At 38.7% G+C, this 21,794-nt stretch overlaps 1 protein-coding gene and 1 pseudogene across 1 annotated transcript; both read right to left on the reverse strand.

Moving 5' to 3' along the window:
- Positions 1-6,629: 6,629 nt before the first annotated feature.
- LOC140181329 (uncharacterized) lies at positions 6,630-8,759 on the reverse strand. Its single transcript, XM_072224868.1, has 4 exons — positions 8,384-8,759; positions 7,652-7,963; positions 7,171-7,381; positions 6,630-6,834 (listed from the first exon to the last, which is right to left on the reverse strand). The coding sequence occupies exons 1-4, from the start codon at positions 8,757-8,759 to the stop codon at positions 6,630-6,632; spliced, it is 1,104 nt and encodes a 367-aa protein (XP_072080969.1).
- An 11,538-nt stretch (positions 8,760-20,297) lies between these two features.
- LOC112769822 (ABC transporter B family member 5-like) lies at positions 20,298-21,156 on the reverse strand (annotated as a pseudogene).
- Between the last annotated feature and the right edge of the window lie 638 nt (positions 21,157-21,794).

Consider the following 21,794-nt stretch of genomic DNA (forward strand, 5'->3'; position numbering starts at 1 on the left):
TGTGATGATTGATGTTCTATTTTGGGCTTTAAATTGGTTTAGAATCTCATAATTGCTTATTGCTTGTTTATTGCACGCCAAGTGTTCGAGGAAATGCACATATACCATTTCGGCTCAATTTAGCCATGTATTTCCAAATTGGTGTTCTCTCCTCATTCACTTGCTTTCTCTTAAATGCATTGAGTCCAATTTGTGTGCTTTAAGTTTATACTTGCCAATTAGATATTAATTAAACATGACTTGCTTTTTTATTTTGGATGCTTGAGACTACTCTTCTCATGCCATTGCATGCTTTACTTCCTCTTGCATCCCATGCCAAGTGTTATGACCCTTGCTTTTACATCTACCACGGGCATTACAATTCACTTGCATGTCTTTTGTCAAATTGATTCTTGGGTTTAATGTTTTCCTTCATTCTCTCCCTTTTTAGGATGGCCACCAAGAAAGGCAAGGAGATAGCTTCAAGGAAACCGGCCGCAAAAAGGGCACCCCAAAAATCAAACTCTAAGGCGCGTTCTTCAGTAGGAGTCAAATCTCTATCTAAGAAAGGAAAGACAACCGCTCCTTTTGATGAGAATGACAAGGGCAAACCGGCGAGAGATTCTTCAAGGTTCCCCAACCGCTTCTGTGAACTTATGTTCCCCTCCATAGCGCGTGGATGGGAGTTTCTTTTACGAAAACCAAGGGAAATCAACCTCTCTTGGGTGGAAAAATTCTACACCAACTACCATCTTCCATCTCTTCAATCGGTATACATGTGCCGGAAGCAAGTTTTAGTTTCAGAAGAGGCTATTCAACAAGTGCTTAATGTCTTACCAGTGCCAAGTGACATGGATGGCTACCAAAAAGTCCTACGTCAGCGAGAAAAATATGGATTTAATTGGGACTCGATTCTCCGAGTCATTGCTGAGCCAGAGGCATTTTGAACCCAAGGTCGACTCCGGATGAGTCCTAAGTCCATTGACGCTCGCTTCCTCACTGTGGAAGCTAGAGCTTGGGCCCAGATCCTATCTCATTATGTGCTACCTAGCACCCACAAGTCGTCCCTCACGGCGGACCTCGCCTTGCTTGTTTGGTGTGTTCTCACGGAGAAGACGGTGAACATCCCGCCTCTTGTCAAGCAAGCGATGAGTCAAGTTCACGACCGGGGTAATTTGCCATTTCCAGCATTAGTGTCTGACTTAGTTACTGCTGCGGGTGTTTCTTGGGAAACCAAGGATAAGAAGATCATGGTTCCGGCTAAGGGCGATGTGGTCCCAAGCGGGAAATACCTACACCTTCCCATGAACAAACCAAGCCTCGACATGGCCCGCCGCTTTTTTTTCCTTCTAGCTCATCATCACCACCACTGAGATCCACACATCAAAGGATAGAAGATCTTCACCGGAAGCTTGATAGATATGAGCGGCGCAACCACTGCCGATATACTTACATCAAGAAGCTTCTGCGTTGTGTTACCCCTAGCATGGAGGAATCTGAAATGTTCACATCCACCTCAAACCCAAGTGATGGGATCTCTGATGAAGGGGATAGTGAAAGTTCCGGTTCCGACCGTCCCTTGCGTATTATTCGTATCACGGAGGACCGTGCTAATTTCTAAAGTGTGGGGAGGTCGTTCGACTGATCTCCATGGGTAACATTCTCTTCCCCTCAATACCCATGGATTTATTTTTCTTTTTATATTGAATGTGTAGTTAGTCTTGCTTGTAAATAACCTTTGCATGATAGTTAGTTTCTATAGAGTTACTTGGTCAAAACAATAACTTTCTTTCCAAGAAACTGTGTTCTGGGTGGCCTACCAAAAATTCTAAATTTTTTTTTTTGCAGTAAACTTGCTTTAAGAATGTATTTTGGAACATAGTGATTGAGCTAAGAACACAAGATGAAAGTTTTGAGCCTATTGCATGGTTACATCTTTTAACCATTATTTCCATTCTTGTGTGCATATCTCTCTCTCTATGATTGTGATCCTTGCTTTGTCTGATTCTATATGTCCATTGCTTTGTGCATGAATGCATTTACATGATTGAGGCCATCATTTCAATAGTCACTTCTCCCAAATAGCCTTAACCCTTGTATCTACCATTGCTAACCAATTTTGAGCCTTTGATAAACCCTTTTGTTCTTAAATAGAGCACATCAACAACCCTAAGTGAAAAACCATGAATGTCCCTAAATTTGAATCTTTGATTGTCTTAGGTAAGTTAGGATGTGTATCATTCAAATAGGAGGGTATACTTGGGAAATTCGGGTAGATATATAGGTATGTAATTGTAGTGTAATTGAAAATTCTAGGATTTTGGGAACATACTCATGTGTTGAATGATTAAACCGTATGCATTGACACTTTGGTTCACAAAGAAACCCCAAGAAAAGGGGATGTAAAAAAAAATTAGAAAAGAGAAAGAAAGCAATCAAAGGGGACAAAGACGCCCCAAGATAAAGTAATAAAAACAATGCATATAGGGTGTGAATTGAAAAGAATGCATGAGTATGCAAAAAAGGGTAAAATCCAAGGGTAGCTAGGAATGTATTGTAGTTTTATAGGTTGTTCTATGTGTCTAGTGGATCCTAGGTTGATCAAGGACTCAAATTTTAAACCCACTTGGCCATATACACCCTTACCTCTACCCTAGCCCCGTTACAACCCATGAATAAGACTTCATGATACCTGTAAGCATGCATTAAGTAATTGTTAATTGTTAGATGAAAGACAAATCTTGGAAAGCATGATTAGGAGAAGATTGAGTGACGAACCCTATACACTTGAGCGAATAGAGCGGATACACTTCCGGTGAGGGTTCAATGCTCAATGCTTGTTCCCGGCTTTCACAAGCGTTTGTTTAGCAAGTCATATGCACTCTTTAGTGGTATTCAATTTGGTAGAATTCATAAAGCACAAACTCTTTTCGCCCTATATGTTCACACGCATTCTTGAAGGATAGATTTACTCTTGACCAAGTAGATAGATGATATTACATTAGTTGCATGCATCCACTTAGGTAGTTTGCATTTCATAAACCCTTTTTTACCATGATCTTTGGTCTTTTTATTTTTAAGCATGAGGACATGCTTGGTTTAAGTGTGGGGAGATTTGATAAACCCCGATTTTGTGGTTTATCTTGTGCTTATTTTGGGGGATTTTATCAACATTTCTCGCACTTATTCACAAGAAATGCATGGTTTTGTGTTCACTTCCCAATATTGCTCCATGATGGAAAACATGCTTATTTTGCCTTAAAATTGCCATATTTTAATACTCTTCTATTGCCATTCGATGCCGTGATGTATTTGTTGAGTAATTTCAGGAATTATAGGATATGAATGACTTAGAAGAGAGGGAGAAAGCATGTACAAAAAGGGAGGAACATGAGGAATTGAGATCTTGGGAAAAGCAGCATCGGCGCGCTTGCGCACTCCACGCGCACGCGTGGATGGGATTGGCTGGAAGCGGTGCGCAAGGATGAACGCCTCCGCGCGGATCAGGAAATTTCTATCTACGCGCATGCGCACTTGGCACGCACGCGTGGATCACAAAAGTAATCGGCGCGCACGCACGCATGGCGCGCACGCGTGGAAAGCTGCACGTGACCTCATTAAAGGAAATTGTGCCTGGCGATTTTTGAGGCTCATTAGGCCCAATTTCAAGCTGTTTCTGCATGGAAAAGACCCAAGGATGCTAGGGGAAGGGGAGAGATCACTCATTTTACACTAGGATATAATTTTTAGCTAGTTTTTGGTTCTTTTGTTGTTCTAGAGGGAGAAACCCTTGTTCCTCTCTAGATCTAGTTTTAATTTGATTGTCCTTTGTTGATTTGTGACTTGGATCTTGTTAATTACTAGTTTTAATTGTTCAATTTGAATTCCTTGTTACAATTTTGCTTATACCTTGTGATAGTTTATGAATTCTTGTCAATTATCATTTTATACCCATTTCATGAATGTTATGAATCTTGACTTGTTAATGTTACATTGATGATTTCTATGTTTAGCTTTGTTGTTTGGATGATCATGTGTTGATAATTATTAGTGGGTATTTGTGGATTTCAATTTAATTGCCATTTTGAACATGTCTTTTGTTAATGCTTACCAAGTGTTTGATGAATTGTTTACTTTGATTATGGAGTAGTCTTTTCCACTCTTGGCCTAGGTCAAGGGAATTGGGTAAACTTGAGTCATTGGGTCTAATGGATTTGATGATTTGGGAGCCCTAGGTGGTCAATTTGATACTCATTGACGCCAACCCACTACTAATCTAATTAGTAGGTAGGTTGGGACTTATGGGTTGATGTGATCAGGGCCATTTGACGTACTTCAAGTCTAGGGATAGATATCACATACTTAAGACTCTGAGAGTAGACTTAATGAGCTTGGTTCCTTATAATTGTCAAGATATAGTTGTTAGACAAGGATGGTGACCCCAATTCCCAAGCCTAGCCAAGAGTTGCTTTTATTATTCATATTTGAAAACCAATTTTCTCAACCAATTGCTTTAGTTGTAGTTCCTTGTTTGGGTTATAATAGAATTAAGTGGAATGTTGTTTATTCATTGAAGTTGCTCATGTTTTGCTTAGTCAATTGAACTAGTTGACGCATTTTAAGATTACTTGCTTGTTAAGATTCCCATTTATTTTCATGCTCATAACTCACAACCACGGATTTCTAACTAATGTTGAAGCACATGTTTGCCCATTCCTTGTGAGACGACCCGAGGTTTGAATACTTCGGTTATTTCTATTGGGGTTGAACTTGTGACAACCAAATCCCTCTTCTAAATTTGACCCCCGAGGATTGTTGTTGGTAGAGCTATACTTGCAACGCGGTTTTATTAAAGAGAATCTTTACCAATACACCCTTGGGACCGTGTCACACGTGTTCTCCCACTTCAAATTCTAACGGTTTCCGTCTCTGATCTGCATAGCTTTTCTGTCGGCTCTGTGCAGTCAAAATCCTTGCACGAATCTTTCTAATATTCTCAGTAGTCTCTGCTATCAAATCAGGACCCAAAACACTTTCTTCACCGGTTTCATACCAACAAAGTGGAGATTGGCACTTCCGTCCATACAAGGCTTCATACGGAGCCATCCCAATGCTCGCATGAAAGCTATTGTTGTACGCAAACTCCACCAATGGCATGTAACGGTTCCAACTTCTAGGTTGATCCAATACAAACGCCCTCAACATATCTTTTAGTGTCTGAATAGTCCTTTCCGACTGTCCATCCGTCTGTGGATGATATGCGGTGCTGAGACATAGCCTCGTACCAAAATCTTTTTGAAAAGCTCCCCAAAACCTTGACGTGAATCGGGGATCACGGTCTGACACTATGCTCGATGGCACACCATGCAACCTTACTATCTCCTTGATGTACAATCTCGCCAACTCCTCCATAGAACAGTTCACTCGAATAGGCAGAAAATGAGCGGATTTGGTTAAGCGATCCACGATCACCCAAATCGCATCAAATCCCGACCTAGTCCTCGGTAAACTGGTCACAAAGTCCATCGCAATTCCTTCCCACTTCCACTGAGGAATCTCAAGTGGCTGTAGCATTCTCGACGGTTTCTGATGCTCTATCTTTACCTTCTGACATGTCAGGCACTTGGATACGACCATAGCTACATCACCTTTCATCCCAGGCCACCAGAACATCTTCTTTAAGTCATAATACATCTTCGTACTTCTGGGATGAATAGAAAACCCACTGTTGTGAGCTTCCGACAACAAGTCTCACCTCAAACTCCCGACATCCGGTATACAAATTCTCCCCTTATATCTCCACAATCCTTCATCATCTTTGGTGAATTCTCCAAGTCTCTTCTCACCAACTGGTTGAAATAGTTGCTGAAGCTTTTGCTCATCTTGCTGATCCCTCTAAATTTCTGCTTTAAACATACCGAAATTTGTAATTGGTTCAAACAAGCCCTTCCGGTAACTTCACCAATATCTAGCTTAAGATCCACAAACTTATCCACTAACTTCTCTTCCTTGATTCTCATCCAAGCGATCGTCAAAGACTTCCGACTCAAAGAGTCTGCTACCACATTCGCCTTTCCAGGGTGCTAACTCAATCCAAAATCATAATCCTTTAGCAACTCCATCCACCTCTTCTGATGCATATTAAGCTCTTTCTGATCAAAGATGTATTTGAGACTCTTATGATCAGAAAAGACGCTAAACCTCACTCCGTACAAGTGGTGTCTCCAAATCTTCAAGGTAAACACAATCGCCACTAATTCCAGGTCATGAGTTGGATAATTTACCTCATGCGGTCTCAGCTGACGCGATGCGTAAGCCACCACATTCCGGTGTTGCATCAACATGCAACCCAAACCCTTCAAAGAAGCATCATAGTACACTTGAAACAGTTCATGCGGTTTTGGCAAAATCAAAATAGGCGCTGAAGTTAACTTCTGCTTCAAAGTTTGAAAACTTTCTTCACACTCCAACGTCCACACAAAAGGCATTTCCTTCCTTGTCAACTTCGTCATTGGCAGTGCTATCTGGAAAAATCTTTCAATAAATCTCCGGTAATATCCGGCTAATCCTAAGAAGCTCCTAACTTCCGTCACCGTTGTTAGTCTTTCCCATTCCATCACCGCCTCTACTTTCGAAGGATTTACGGCTATTCATCCCTTGCTCACCACGTGACCTAAGAACTTTACTTCCTCCTTCCAGAACTCACACTTTGACAACTTAGCATACAATTTCCACTCCTTTAAGATTTGCAACACAATCCTCAAGTGTTCCTCATGCTCCTTTGCCGTCTTGGAATAAACTAAGATGTCGTCTATGAAAACCACCACGAATTTGTCCAGAAAGGGACGAAAGACTCTGTTCATGTAATCCATGAAAACAGCAGGTGCATTCGTTAACGCAAAGAACATCACCACAAACTCGTAGTGTCCATAGCGCGTCCTAAACGCAGTCTTAGGGATATCATCTTCCTTCACCCTTATCTGATGGTAACCGGAGCTCAAATCGATCTTGGAAAACACTCCAGTTCCTTGCAATTGATCCATCAAGTCATCTATCCTTGGCAGCGGGTACTTGTTCTTTACAGTCACTTTGTTCAACTGTCGGTAATCCATACACAGTCGCATTCCTCCGTTCTTCTTCTTCACCAATAAAACTGCCGCTCCCCACGGAGATATACTCGGTCGAATAAACCTCTTGTCCAGAAGCTCTTCCAACTGAGTCTTCAATTTAGCCAGCTCTATCGAAGCCATTCGATACGGCACAATCAACACTGGTCCGGCTCCCAGCACCAATTCAATCGCAAATTCAATTTCCCTCTGAGGTGAAAATTCAAGAATATCTTCCGGGAACACCTCCGGAAAGTCTCTAACTATCGGAATTTGATCTAGTTCTTGATTATCACCTAACGTATTTGCAGCCAACAGAATATAACCCTAACACTCTTCCCCATTATAGTGCACCATTACTGAGTTCAGGTAGTAACCCTCAGCTATCACTACTCCCTTTTCTCCTTCCGGCATAAACTGAATTGACCGTTCAAAGTAATCCAACAAAACTCGGTTCTTCGACAACCAATCAAACCCCAAAATCATCTCCAACCCAACCATTGGTAAACAGATCAAATCATGCACAAAGTCTCTACCCTCAAGCTTGAAACCTACTTGCCTACAACCTGACCTAGTCATAACTGTCTGATGAGGAGTTTGTACATGCAGATCAAATGCTAACTCTGACACTTTCAAGCCTAGTTCCTCAACCTTAGCAAACGAAATAAACAAATACGAAGCTCCAGTATCATACAATGCAATCAAAACTTTATCACCAATTAAACAGTTACCTCTCATCAACGGATCCGCCTTAGAAGTATCCTTGGTGTTCACAGCAAATACTTGCCCTTGGTGCTGACTCTGACCCGCATTCGGGTTCTTTCCACGAGTGCAATCCCTTGCAAGGTGACCAGGCAAGCCGCAATTGAAGCAACCACCTAAACCAATCTTGCAAGAGTCATATGGATGAAAATGCCCACAACGCACACAAGTCAAATCCGGAGAAATCTTACTCTGATTTCCTCTCCCTTTAGCATATTGAAACTGATTCTGAGTGTTCTTTCTGAAGCCTCATTGTCCTTGAGGCGCATATCCTCCTCTCTTGAAACTCTGACCCCTCGGATGAAAATACTTGCCACGTCCCCGACTAGTTTTTGCTCCATGAGTTTCCTTGGATGAAGCTATCGTTTTCGCATATTCCTCAACCACCCTTGCTTTGTTCACCAACTCGGAGAAGGTACAAATCTCTATAGGAGACACAGCAGTCATGATGCTATCCTTCAACCCCCTCTGATACTTGATACATTTTCAGCTTTCGTAGGTCTCTGGGACACCCTGACACACCCTAGAAAACCTACAAAGCTCCTCAAATTTGCTAGTATAATCTGCTACAGACAAGGAACCTTGCTTCAGCTGCATAAGTTCCATCTCCTTCGCTTCCCTTGCAAACTCAGGAAAATACTTCCTATAGAAGGCCGTTTGGAATATATCCCAAGGAACATCGGCATTTTGAAGCTGTAGCAAGCGGCATTCTACTTGCCACCAATGTTGGGCTTCTCCTAGAAGCTGATAAGCAGCAAATTCCACATATTGATTATTCGGAACATGATGTGCCAGTAAAGCACGCTCCATGGCTTGGAACCAGTTGTCCGCCTCTGTAAGGTTAGTCGATCTTCTGAAACTTGGCGAATGAACCTTGAGAAAAGTGGTCAAGGTCATCGGAACACCTCCCATGTTATCGCCATTTCCCTCAGCATTCTCATTCGCGTTTCCTTTGCCATTTCCGTTTCAATTCCCAGCCGGTTGGCCTAACCTCTACACAGCTTGCAGAGTCGCAGCATCATTAGCCTCCATGGTGTTTACAAGATTTGCCATTGCCGCCATGAATTCAGCATGGTTATCAGCTGGTTGTGCATTTCTACTCTCGGCTCGTGAACAGGTACGACCTCGTCCGCGAGTGGCCATTAGGGTTCCTGTCTACACCAAACAATTGATATCGAGGTGATCAGTCTCAATATCAAAGTCCTAGTGATTCAATTATCCTAAACAGGCACTCACAAACAAGCATGCTATGCAATATCAAGTAGATAACCTAATAGCATCAAAGAAAAAGACACACAGAGTATGCAATGAAGCACAATCGGTCCATCCCTCAGGCTCACAAGGACGAACTGCTCTGATACCACTAAATGTAACACCCTAATTAGCTTAAGCCTTACCTCACGTCGTAAAGCAAAGGTTAATCAAAGGTTACGACAGTTCTAAGCTCATACATATAATATATAGAAGAAATAATATAGTCTAGAAACCCGATGAAGGATATAGCTCAAAAACAGGATTTGAAAAGCATAAAAAACGTACTAACGAAGCTACTAACTTAAAGCACAAGATATAGATAATATATAGCAAAAGATAAGAGTTCAATATCATAAGAATCTAGCCACGGCTCGCAGAGTTTAAGCCAGCTAGCCATATATACAGACAAAACAGAATCTGAAGTTTAAAATAGCTTATACAAGTTTTTCTCTCTCAATACAAGCCTCTAGGCAAAAGCAAGATACAAAAGTGAGAGATATGTTAACAAATAATCAAAAAGACCCTAAAAAGTATCATGATCCTCTGCTTCTATCACCATCCAAATAACTCACCGAGGTGGGTTGCGACCTGCATCTGAAAAATAACAACAGAATATGGTATGAGAACCGGGGGTTCTCAGTATGGTAACAGTGCCCAGTGATGTAAGATAAAAGACCCCAGGATGCCAAAGGCAATCCTAGACTTCATATCCATCATAAGATTCAATCTTAGGGCATAATTAAAAACAATAAAGCATATATAAAACCTTAACATGACAAATTGCTCATATCACAAATACAACATAAACATCAAAGCAGCAATAAATGCAATTATAAACCCAACATACACCAAATTTATAACAATTTTAATCTTGCCTGGCTATGCAATTCATTATGTACCGACATCTCTAAATTCTTCATTTTCTCTTCCAAATCTAATAATTTGGCTTCCAGCTTAGGTTTTTCTCCACCAATGTCAGCATCCTCCAAATTAGAATAAATATTTTATCCAATAATCTCATCAAACCACTTGAAGTATGATAAACCCCAATTTTGTGGTTTATCTTATGCTTAATTTAGGGGATTTTGTCAACTTTTCTCATATTTATTCAATGAAATAGCATGGTATTGGATGGAAGAGTGAAACCATGCTTTTTAGGCCTTAAAATAGCTAAATTTAATTCACTTTAATTCCATTCGATGCCTTGATATGTTTGTTGAGTGATTTCAGATTCATAAGGCAAGTATTGGATGGAAGAGATGAAGAGAAAAGCATGCAAAGTGGAGAATTCATGAAGAAATGAGCATTTGGAGAATTGAAGGCCACGCGCACGCGTCACCCATGCGTACGCGTGAAGAGGACATTAAAGCCACGCGCACGCGTCACCCACGCGTACGCGTGAGGAGGAAATTTGCCAGCGACGCGCACGCGTCGTCCACGCGCACGCGTCATCCACGTGCACGCGTGATGCTAATCACGTGACCTCATTAAAGTGAAAACGCTGGGGGTGCTTTCTGAGCTTTCTAGGCCCAAATCCAACTCTTTATGAGACTATTTCATGTAGAATTCAAGATTGGACAAAGGGGGAGTAATTTGATTAGATTAGGACCATGCTTTAGGTAGTTTCTAGAGAGAGAGAAGCCCCCTCTTCTCTCTAGAATTAGGGTAGATTTAGGTTAAACTCTCTTTAGTTTAGGTTTTAATTCTTGTTTTCATCTAGTTTTTCTTGCAATTTCTTGTTCCTACATCTTTATTCTCTTAGTTTATTTTGTTAATTTCTCATTTAGGTCACTTTTATGTTTATTAATCCTTGTTGCTTTTGATTTCCATTTAATACAATTTTGATGTTTCTTTGTTTATTGTTAGCTAATTGAGCTAGTATTGTTGATTCCTTGCATTGGGTAGTTGTAGATTTATTATTCATGCACTTTTTTATGATGCTTTCCTTTTATGCCTTCTAAGTGTTTGACAAAATGCTTGGTTGGATGTTAGAGTAGCTTTTTGAGCATTCTTGGCTTGAAAAGAGAAATTAGGTGCTCTTGAGTCATTAATACCCAACTTATGTTAGTGATCTAGAGTTGTTAGTTAATATTGTTTTCATTGACTCTAATCTCTTGCTAATTCTATTGGTGAGTTCATTAGGACTTTTAGATTGAGATCTACTAGTTTTATTTGACTTTCTCTCAAGTGAAGATAACATTGCACCTTCTTCCAATGTTGGAGATGACTAAATAGGATTAACTCTTGTTAATCATTGTATGATAATTAATGACTGGGATAGAAAGCCTATATTCTTAATCCTTGCTATGAATGTCTCTTTTTAGTAATTGCTTTCTTTAGTTATTTGATTTACATTTCTTGCCTTTTTCATTTCTTGTTTTACCAACCTAAACCCCCGTGAAACTCATAACCAATAATTGAGCACTCGATTGTGATTCCTAGGGAGAACGACCCATGACTAATACTCTCGGTTATCTTTATTGGGTTGGACTTGTGACAACCAAAATTCTAAACTTTGATTGAGCATTACTTGTCGGTTTGGAACTATACTTGCAACGAAATTATTTCCTCTAACCGAGAAGAAAATTCTAAGCCGACGGTTTTGCTCTTTCAAGTTTTTGGCGCCATTTCGAGGAAATTGCAATGTGTGATTGTTATTGGTTATTGTTCATATGTGAATATTTTGAATAATTTGCATTCTTTATTTGTTTTGGTAGTTTTGGTTTAGTAGTTATTTTCTTTATCTCTTGTTAGTCTTTGTTTTTGTCTTTCTACTATGAATTCTCACCATTTTGGCTATGAGTTTGGCTACAACTATGTTGTAGGGAATGTGAATTATAATGAGAACATGCATCAAGGATGGAACAATCAAAGGTGGAAGGAGCCTCAAGCATATGATCAATCTTCATGGCAACAACCTCCACCAATGTACTATGAGCAAGAGCCATTCCAAGATGCATACCAATCCAATGGCTATGGGTGACCGCCTTATGATTATCAACAACCACCACCATATGCCTATGAACCCCCTCATCAATATAGTTTTGAACCACCATACTCACAAGCCCTCTACCACCAAACACCTCCATATGACCCTAATCTTTATCTACCATACCAACCACCTTATGAGCCATATGAACCATACATAGAACCACAAAATTTTCAACACCAATACTCCCAAAAACCACCATTTCCTTATACACCACCTCAAGACTTTCACCAATATGAATCACCTTCCAACCACAATGCCTTTTTTCCAAACAATGAACCCTCTCTTCCACCACCTCCTCCAACGGATGAAGCTCTTCATGCCTTCATGCTAGAACAACAAAGAGATATTAGCTCTTATATCTAAAGGCAAGAAGAGAAGCAAAAGGAGCTAAAGAAATTAGAAGTCATGGTTGTTACCATGGTAGAAGCCATTAACGACATGGCCCCCTACCTAAGCTCATGCATCCTAAGTACCCCATTGACGAATGTAGAGGATCAACCAAGGAGCATAATGAGGGAGTGAACTTGAAACTACAAGGTGAAGAAGAGGAGTTGAAGCAAGAATTGCAACAAGGGGAAGGAGTAGAGACAATTGAGCCGGAAGGAGTGGTTGAAGATTTAGGAGATGATGAAAGTCCATGGGAATGTAGAATTATAGAGTCCTCTTCTAAGAAGCTTGATATTGATGTTGAGAAGGGTGTACAACCTCCAAAACATATCATGGTTGAAGACTTTACAGAGGTTGATCAAGAGATGGATTCAATCATTGATGAGTTTTTATCTACAATTGAATCCTCTCCCATTGGAGATGAAATTGAGGTCATAGAAGAATGTGCACAACCTCCCATACCCTTGGTAAGCAATGAAGAAGAGATTGAATTAGAAGAAAGCTACCAAGAGGAAGAGTTTGAAATTGAAGAAACTTGCAAGGAGGTAGAAGTTGTCAAGGAAGAACACAAGGGAGTAGATCTTTCAAGATCATTGGAAAATCCTCTACATAGGCTGCCATCCAATCCTTCATTTGAGTGGGTAAAACTCATTACTCTTAGCTTTATTATCCCACTTGAATTTGGTTTGCTTGAAACGAATGGCCAACTTAGGGTGCTTTGTGGAATGTAGCGTAAGAGAAGGATGTTTAGTGGTTGGCGGTGTAAATCTAGGCTCATTATGGTTGGAAGCTCAAAATTTAGGAGCATGGATTGGTGTAGTGCTCAAATGGATGGGTCTAAGAGGATAGTTTGGTACCTTAGTGAGAATTTGGCTTGCTTACCACCCGGAGAGAATCACCGTGATCAACTTGAAGACAGGTGTGAAAACAAAGTTTGGGATCCCAGATTACAATATGAGGATCAACTTTAGGAGCTCTAAGCTTGTGAAGAACTCCATCAAGGCTTGATGCAAATGTTTTGGAATGTTGGAGCACAATGGAAGACCAAGCATTGGTGGAAGTTCCAAGATGAATTCAAGCACAAGCCACCTTGATGAGAGCTCCCCATAAGTCCAACTTACGGACAATAAACAAAAGTGCTAGGTGGGAGACACCCTACCATGGTAACATATTTTCATTTTTCTCTTTTGTAAATATTGGTAAAATAAGTTTAATTTCATGTTTATTTTGATTTGTTGAGTTTATTTAGTAGTCTAGTATGTTAAATAAGGTTTTATGGTGTTTTGGTAGCTGTTTGAAGGTTTGGAATGCTTGGTTTGGTACAAGAAATTGGAAAAATTTTGAAAAACAGAGCACCCAGCCATGCGTACGCGTCACCCACGCGTACGTATGACCTCAAGAATTTCAACCCCTCACGCGTACGCCTCACCCACACGTACGCGTGACTATTGTGGTTTATCTTGTGCTTAATTTAGGGGATTTTATCAACTTTTCTCACATTTATTCAATGAAATAGCATGGTTTTGTAATTCTCCCTAAATTTGTGCTTAAGAGTGAAAATATGCTTTTTAGGCCTTAAAATAGCTAAATTTAATTCACTTTAATTCCATTCGATGCCTTGATATGTTTGTTGAGTGATTTCAGATTCATAAGGCAAGTATTGGATGGAAGAGGTGAAGAGAAAAGCATGCAAAGTGGAGAATTCATGAAAAAATTAGCATTTGGAGAATTGAAGGCCACGCGCACGCGTCACCCACGCGTACGCGTGAAGAGGAAATTCAAGCCACGCGCACGCGTCACCCACGCGTACGCGTGAGGAGGAAATTTGCCAGCGACGCGCACGCGTGACGCTGATCACACGACCTCATTAAAGTAAAAATGCTGGGGGCGATTTCTGAACTTTCCAGGCCCAAATCCAACTCATTTCTGAGGCTATTTCATGCAGAATTCAAGATTGGACAAAAGGGGAGCAATTAGATTAGATTAGGATCATGCTTTAGGTAGTTTCTAAAGAGAGAAGCTCCCTCTTCTCTCTAGAATTAGGGTAGATTTAGGTTAAACTCTCTTTAATTTAGGTTTTAATTCTTGTTTTTATCTAGTTTTTCTTGCAATTTCTTGTTCCTACATCTTTATTCTCTTAGTTTATCTTGTTAATTTCTCATTTAGGTCACTTTTATGTTTATGAACCCTTGTTGCTTTTTATTTCCATTTAATGCAATTTTGATGTTTCTTTGTTTATTGTTGGTTAATTGAGTTAGTATTGTTGATTCCTTGCATTGGGTAGTTGTAGATTTATTATTCTTGCACTTTTATGATGCTTTTCTTTTATGCCTTCCAAGTGTTTGATAAAATACTTGGTTGGATGTTAGAGTACTTTTTGAGCATTCTTGGCTTGAAAAGAGAAATTAGGTGCTCTTGAGTAATTAATACCCAACTTATGTTGGTGATCTAGAGTTGTTAGTTAATATTATTTCCATTGACTCTAATCTCTTGCTAATTCCATTAGTGAGTTGATTAGGACTTTTGGATTGAGATTAACTAGTCTTATTTGACTTTCTCTCAAGTGAAGATAACATTGCACCTTCTTCCAATGTTGGAGATGACTAAATAGGATTAGCTATTGTTAATCATTGTATGATAATTAATGACTAGGACAAAAGCCTATATTCTCAATACTTGCCATGAATGTCTCTCTTTATTAATTGCTTTCTTTAGTTATTTGATTTACATTTCTTTCCTTTTTAATTTCTTGTTTTACGAACCCAATCCCCCGTGAAACTCATAACCAGTAATTGAGCACTCGATTGTGATTCATAGGGAGAACGACCCGTGACTAATACTCTCGGTTATCTTTATTGGGTTGGACTTGTGACAACCAAAATTCTAAACTTTGATTGAGCATTACTTGTCGGTTTGGAACTATACTTACAACGAAGTTATTTCCTCTAACCGAGAAGAAAATTCTAAGCCGACGGTTTTGCTCTTTCAAAGTACTTGCAATTTTGTTGTGGAGTTTACAATTTGCATCGACAATTACTCTTCAAGCATGACATAACAACAACAATCAAATTAACATGAAGAGTAACTTATCTTAAAGTAACAGTAGCCAAAGAACAACCTACTAGGGTTCATTTCTGTTCTAGATTCAAATAGGATTGCATAACGGTGGCAATCGCAACTTGGGTGTTCGAATTTTTGCTTCCTCCCAATTTCGTTGTTCTCAATCCTACCTTGATCACATCTTCAATCTCTCGATAGTCCTCCATGAACGGCGATTAGAAGTTGAATATTTCTTTATGCAGTGCATCCTTCTATTTAGGGTTTCAAATGGTTGAACAACGAAAGAAAGAAGAAGTAAAGCATTTTTGAAAACAACATCGTGTTGCTAACTCACCAAGGAGCGATTTATCCCTTTAAATGCTTACTTGACATGTGTTGAGTTAACGTTACACATAAACAAAATTTGTTAACTCTGGACAGAAATATTAATAGAGGAAATTAAATGTCTGATGAAATTAATTATGAAGGACTACAATATCATTTTCCAATCAATAGAAAGCAAAAAAAAAGTTAGTGAAATAATTAAGAGACAGGATAAAATTTTACTCTATTATATATTATAAAAGGTGATTTCTTCCAAACCTAAAGTAATGTTATGGGTTATTTATCCTTGATTAGGTGTCACCATCACAGCCATTGATCAAGTAAAATTTTCAAAGCTTCATTAAATAATGAAGTGTGATAGTCAAACATTTTAATGAACCTATAACATAAACATACTACATCGTACTATATGAATAGCTAGTGTATATACATCCTGTATAATGTATAGGGAGACATTTGTAATTATAATTTCTAATCTCTAAATTGAGTTTTTAAAAAAATAAACCCTCCATCTGTTCCTCAAATTCAACATGCATCTATGAGAAAAGGAACACGCATTGCCTCCATAAACCCAACCGTCTTTCGTTTTTTGGCCTTCGTTATATGTTATACAACACATTAATCAACCCCAGGTTCATTTTGCAAGCATTACTGGAAGTCAACTCTCTTCCATTTTTATTGTTCACCTCAACCCTAGGTTCATTTTGGTATTTGGAGTTGTAGGAGCCATTACTAGAACTCTGTTTCCCTCGGCTAGGTACCGGCATTGACTTAGGTGAGGCCGAAAGGTATTTTTTCTGTGGATCCTGTAGTAAAAAATTTTGAACCTAGTAGCTTAACCTCTGCTCATCACGAAACTGTTACAAGTGGAAGGCGGTTTACCATTCCCATTTTTCAGTCGGCTTCGAATCACGTGCGGGTGTTTAATTAAGGTTGTCTCCCTCCAGCAGTTTAGTTTTTTACTCATTGGAGCTCAAGCTTTGGTTGTCATCAAGGTATCTTTGATTTAATTTTTTGTTATTAATCGAGGTTAGTTTAATTTTCCTGAAAGTCTTTGTCGTTTCAAAGATTCTCTGTTTAGGATTTTAGGTTTTGGGTTGATGTTCTCGAATTTGGAATTTAAGTCACGTTTGCCAGTTGTATGCTGTAGCTAGGTTTGGGGCATTGAAATTAAAACGTTATACCAGACACTTAAACAATTGGGTTAGTCTTAATAGCATTAGTTCCAGTGATTATAGATGCTACTAATTAGCTTAGGTTAGCTCCCTGTAGTTGCTTCCTTTGGTTATGTTTATTCACATTTTTTTTACCATCCTGGATTTTGGTAGGGGTATAATTATGTCTACATACGAGGATGATATTAAGAATGATTCTGATAATGATTTGGGTGATGATTTCGATTATGAACCGAATGCACACTATGATGTTGAAGATGACGATGTTGATTCGTTGGATTTTACTAGCAAGAGTGAACACGATTGTGATGTAAAACGAATAGCAAATTTAATGGTGGAGGATATTTGGAACCTACAGTTTAGGACAGAGGATGAGGCTTGCCAATTTTATAACGCTTATGCTTGTTGGCATGACTTTGTAATGAGGAAGGATGATGTGGTAAGGGATAAGGAAGGTAAAATTATTTGCAGGCAACTTATTTGCAATAAAGAGGGCTGCAGGAATATGAGGTATCTTGATCTGGATAATAGATCAAGGGAGGCAAGGTCACTAACGCGAATCAAGTGTCCAGCTCGGCTTTAGGTAAAGGTTGACTACGGCTGTGGTAGATTGAAAGTATCATGTTTTATGGAATTTCACAACCACGATTTGGCGCACCCCAATTTGTGCATCTCGTTCCAGCCAATCGTCGTCTCACTGTTACCGATAAAGTCCAAGTGGAGAATCTTCATACTTTTGGTGTCAAGACGTGCCATATTATGGGATACATTGCATTCCAAAAGGGTGGATATCGTCATGCTGGCTTCACCCGCAAAGATTTGTACAACCACGTTGATCGTTCTCGTAGATCAAAAGTAAAAAATGGGGATGCCAATGTAGCAATCAACTATTTGATTAGAAAGTCAAACAACGATCCGTTGGAGCATATATTTTGGGCAGATGGGCAATCAATTGTCGACTATTACTACTTTGGAGATATTGTTGCCTTTGATTCAACGTACAAGAAGAATAAATACAACAAACCATTGGTCATTTTCTCCGGATGCAATCATCACGGGCAGACTATTATTTTCGGCTCCAGTCTACTATCGGACGAAACGACAAACATGTATAAGTGGTTGTTGGAAATGTTTGTTGAAGCGATGGGTGGGAAGCTTCCTAAAGCAGTTATAACTAATGGAGACCTTTGATGACTGGGCATCATGTTATATTTTTCTATGCTTTTTCATATAAAAAATTAGTTTATAATGCCCAATTATTGAATATTTGTTGTGCTTAAGTTGCATTATACCAGGAACGGAGTATAGCGGCGGAGAATTAGGGGCGTTTCACCTTGGCACCGCAAAATAACTATGCGGAAGAGTTATCCCTTCATCTGCCGCAATAACAGCGGCGATTGCATCTGGAAACGCCACAGGTGAGGATCGAATGATAATTTAATTTCTGTTTACCCCTTTTTTATCTCATACACTTATTTTACCTTATCATATTTAATCATCGATTTCCCCCAATTTTGCCAAATTACCTGCGAAGGGAGCTGGGTAGCGCGCGAAACACCGCCATCACTGCAATACCGTGCCCAACTGCTACTAATTCATTCTCTTTTATCTGGCGTCGAGGTTTTGCCTCTCATAAACAATTCCTGAAACCCAAAGTCCCTCATCCATGGTGTGCGAAATCTCCAACCTCTGCCCCAGGTTGTCGAGACGCGCAGCTGCCATCGGAGCTTCTCCCACCAGCGGCAAAGTTTCCCATCTCCTCGATTGAAACCGTGACACCCTCTTCCACAGTGCACCAATCTCGGCCATCACCGCCTCTCCCCTGTCACTGGTGCGTTCTTCCACTCTAATCTTTCCTTCTTGTTTTCATTCTTGGTTCAGAATTTTGAAAAGAATTTATCTATATCTGTCATTAATTTGGGTTAATTGCTGCTGTTTAGAGCTTTGGATTTGAAGGTACCACTTTTTCTTATTTTAATGGCTGCTATGTATTGAAATTGATAGTATTAGTAGATAAATGAAAAAAACGATCATTATCATTATGAGAGGAATGAATCGGTTATGGATTGTGCAAACTATTTATGAATTCAAGCTCTCTATAGTGATATAGCTAACTCTCTTATGAGCCTTTAACTAATTTTGCTAAAACATATTATGAATTGAATTTTATCAAATTTTTTAACACAGGACTTGAAAATTGATATGGGCAGTAGGTAGTAAAGATAACATGTCAGTTGTGATTCAAAGTTTATTATCTACTGTTAATTTTGTCATGTTCTGTGTCTGATGTCAAAAGCTTTAGAATCCAAGTTTTTATGCTTCTAAAAGGGTCATAAATATTGATAGTTATATATGGCAAGTATCACCTTCAAGATTTGATGGGTCTATCATCTTGATTCATAACTACTTTAATGTGTCCTGTTTGAATAAAGATAAAGTATGACACAAGTTTGAATAGGGCACGGCTTTGTATGAAAGTGGCTACCATGCTTGTGGATTTTAGTGGATTGTCAAGCTTACTAACTTTGCTTTGAAATTTCGAGAGTTCTTCAACTTCACATCTAGTCGAACAATGGAGAGTTTACTGTATAATCAATTGTGGGATCATATTCTTGTTGACTTGGTGTGTTCAAAGATTCATGCAATAAGGGATCCATAAAAAATGTGCTTTAAAAACTAAAAGCTATAAAGTATTACTGTTGAGTTATTTTCTGTTATGCACTTGTTTGACAGTTATCAGATTAAATAAATAGTAGATGCATATACTAGCTATTTCTAATTTGAACTTGTGTGCTGCCTATTTTCTTATGTTCTGCTTTAGCTAATGTCATAAGATGTTCTTTTCAAGCCTAATTGGGATTCCATTGAATTTTGGGTATATTAGTTAATGTCAGCAACCGAGCACAAGTTGGTGAGCGTGTTACTAATTTTGTAAAATATCATTCTTGTTTTATTAGACATTATGCCAGCTTCAACTTCCATTATGGGAAATATTATTTTCATCAATCCGAATTTGACATTATTCATAGTCTATTAGTATAAGACATCTTGGTTGTAAATTTCTGTGCAGCACGCATATTTAAAACTAGTATATTATAATATGTGTACATGTCACCAAGTTTTTCATCCTCTTTCTCTCTTGTCATAGTAAAATTTGATAGTCATTTCAGCTATACTAAGTATTTATCTTCAATAAGATAGTTTGATATCTATCATTAAATAATTTATTACATTGACTTTTGTACATAAAAAAGCTATTCATCTTAGTGTACTTGTGTGCAATGCTACCAATGAAGCATAGTCACCTCCCTTATTGAGCAAAGCTTTATGCTTACCCTTCTCTGCAATAGCACGATTCTTAACTACTACAATCAAATCAGCACCTTTGATTGTAAATAGCCTATATGCCACCACAATGGTGGTTCTGTCCACCATAACCCTGTCAAGTGCATCCTGAACCACTTTCCCAGACTCAGCATCAAGTGCACTTGTTGCTTCATCTAGAAGCAATATCTTGGGATTCTTAACTATGGCTCTTGCAATCGCCACTCACTGCTTCTGGCCACCGGATAATTGGATGCCACGCTCGCCTACTATCGTGTCATAACCTTGCATGTATAACATAACATTCTTATGAGTTCAGAACTATAATCCTAGGAGTGTCCAATTAACATAAGTTGAAAACTTGCACTAGTCCTAAGAGAGAATAAGGTAATAATGATTTGATGGTTCATTTTTAGTGTAAACATAGCATTTTTTTTAGAATTGTGTGAAAGAAACTGGAATAAAAAAATACTGAAAATGAAAATAAGAATCAATCAGGACTTAAACTTGGCAATTTAATTACCTGCTGTAAACTACTAATGAACTTGTGAGCATTAGCAAGTTCTACTGCAGCTATGATTTCTGCTTCTGTTGCATCTCCTCCTTTTCCATATGCGATGTTAGCTAGGATCGTGTCGTTGAACAACACAGGCTCTTGGCTAACCAAACCCATCTGTTGTCTTAGCCACTTAACTTGAAGTGTTTGGATATCCTTTCCATCAAGTGTAATGTGACTTGAACCAGGGTCATAAAATCTTTGCAGTAATGCTATCACTGTTGACTTTCCACTTCCACTTTCTCCAACCACTGCAACTGTCTGAAATTTTATGAATGCAACAATCCATTTGTTACTTTCTAATCTCAATTTTGGAAGAAAAAATATTTCTTTTAAGAAGCAAATAAGCAAATATTTCTTTTTAATAAAAAATATTGAGACTTTTGAGGGAATCCATAGCAAGTGATGTCACATGGAATTGAGAAAGAGAAAGTTCCAATCAACACTGTTTGTATTAATGTTTGGAATTAGGTCTATTTGATGAATTCAATTGGAAATCATCTTTTAAATTGAGTTTAGAAGAGCTCCATTACTACTCGGTTTGTTAGACTAACAACAATTCAATGGATATCATTTAGTTAGAGTTGTTTTTAGAGGCAATTTAATCAGAGTTTTTCCTAGTCTCAATATTTTACCTGCTAGCATTTTCGGTTCCTTTTTTTGTGCCTTACTCTTCTTGCCCTGCCTTTTTTCTTGGATTTTTTTATGTTCTTTCTTGTTGAACCAATTATTTGTACCTCCATGGTAGAAGACAGGATAGGAAAACTATAATCAAATATTCTTAGAAGCATATCTAGAATTATATATCTACAAGTTCAAGATTTTATTATCTATCCATTATGATTGTTTAGTTATATTTTATGTTATAATTATTT

The sequence above is a fragment of the Arachis hypogaea genome, chromosome 18 (assembly GCF_003086295.3).
Source record: "Arachis hypogaea cultivar Tifrunner chromosome 18, arahy.Tifrunner.gnm2.J5K5, whole genome shotgun sequence".
NCBI lineage: Eukaryota > Viridiplantae > Streptophyta > Magnoliopsida > Fabales > Fabaceae > Arachis > Arachis hypogaea.

Coding starts and splice junctions, on each gene's coding strand:
- LOC140181329 (XM_072224868.1), bottom strand. CDS start 8,759: ATGGGAGGTGTTCCGATGACCTTGACCACTTTTCTCAAGGTTCATTCG. Junction 7,964..8,383: donor TAGCAAATTTGAGGAGCTTT/GTAGGTTTTCTA, acceptor AGATTGGTTTAG/GTGGTTGCTTCAATTGCGGC. Junction 6,835..7,170: donor GAAGAGCTTCTGGACAAGAG/GTTTATTCGACC, acceptor TTACATGAACAG/AGTCTTTCGTCCCTTTCTGG.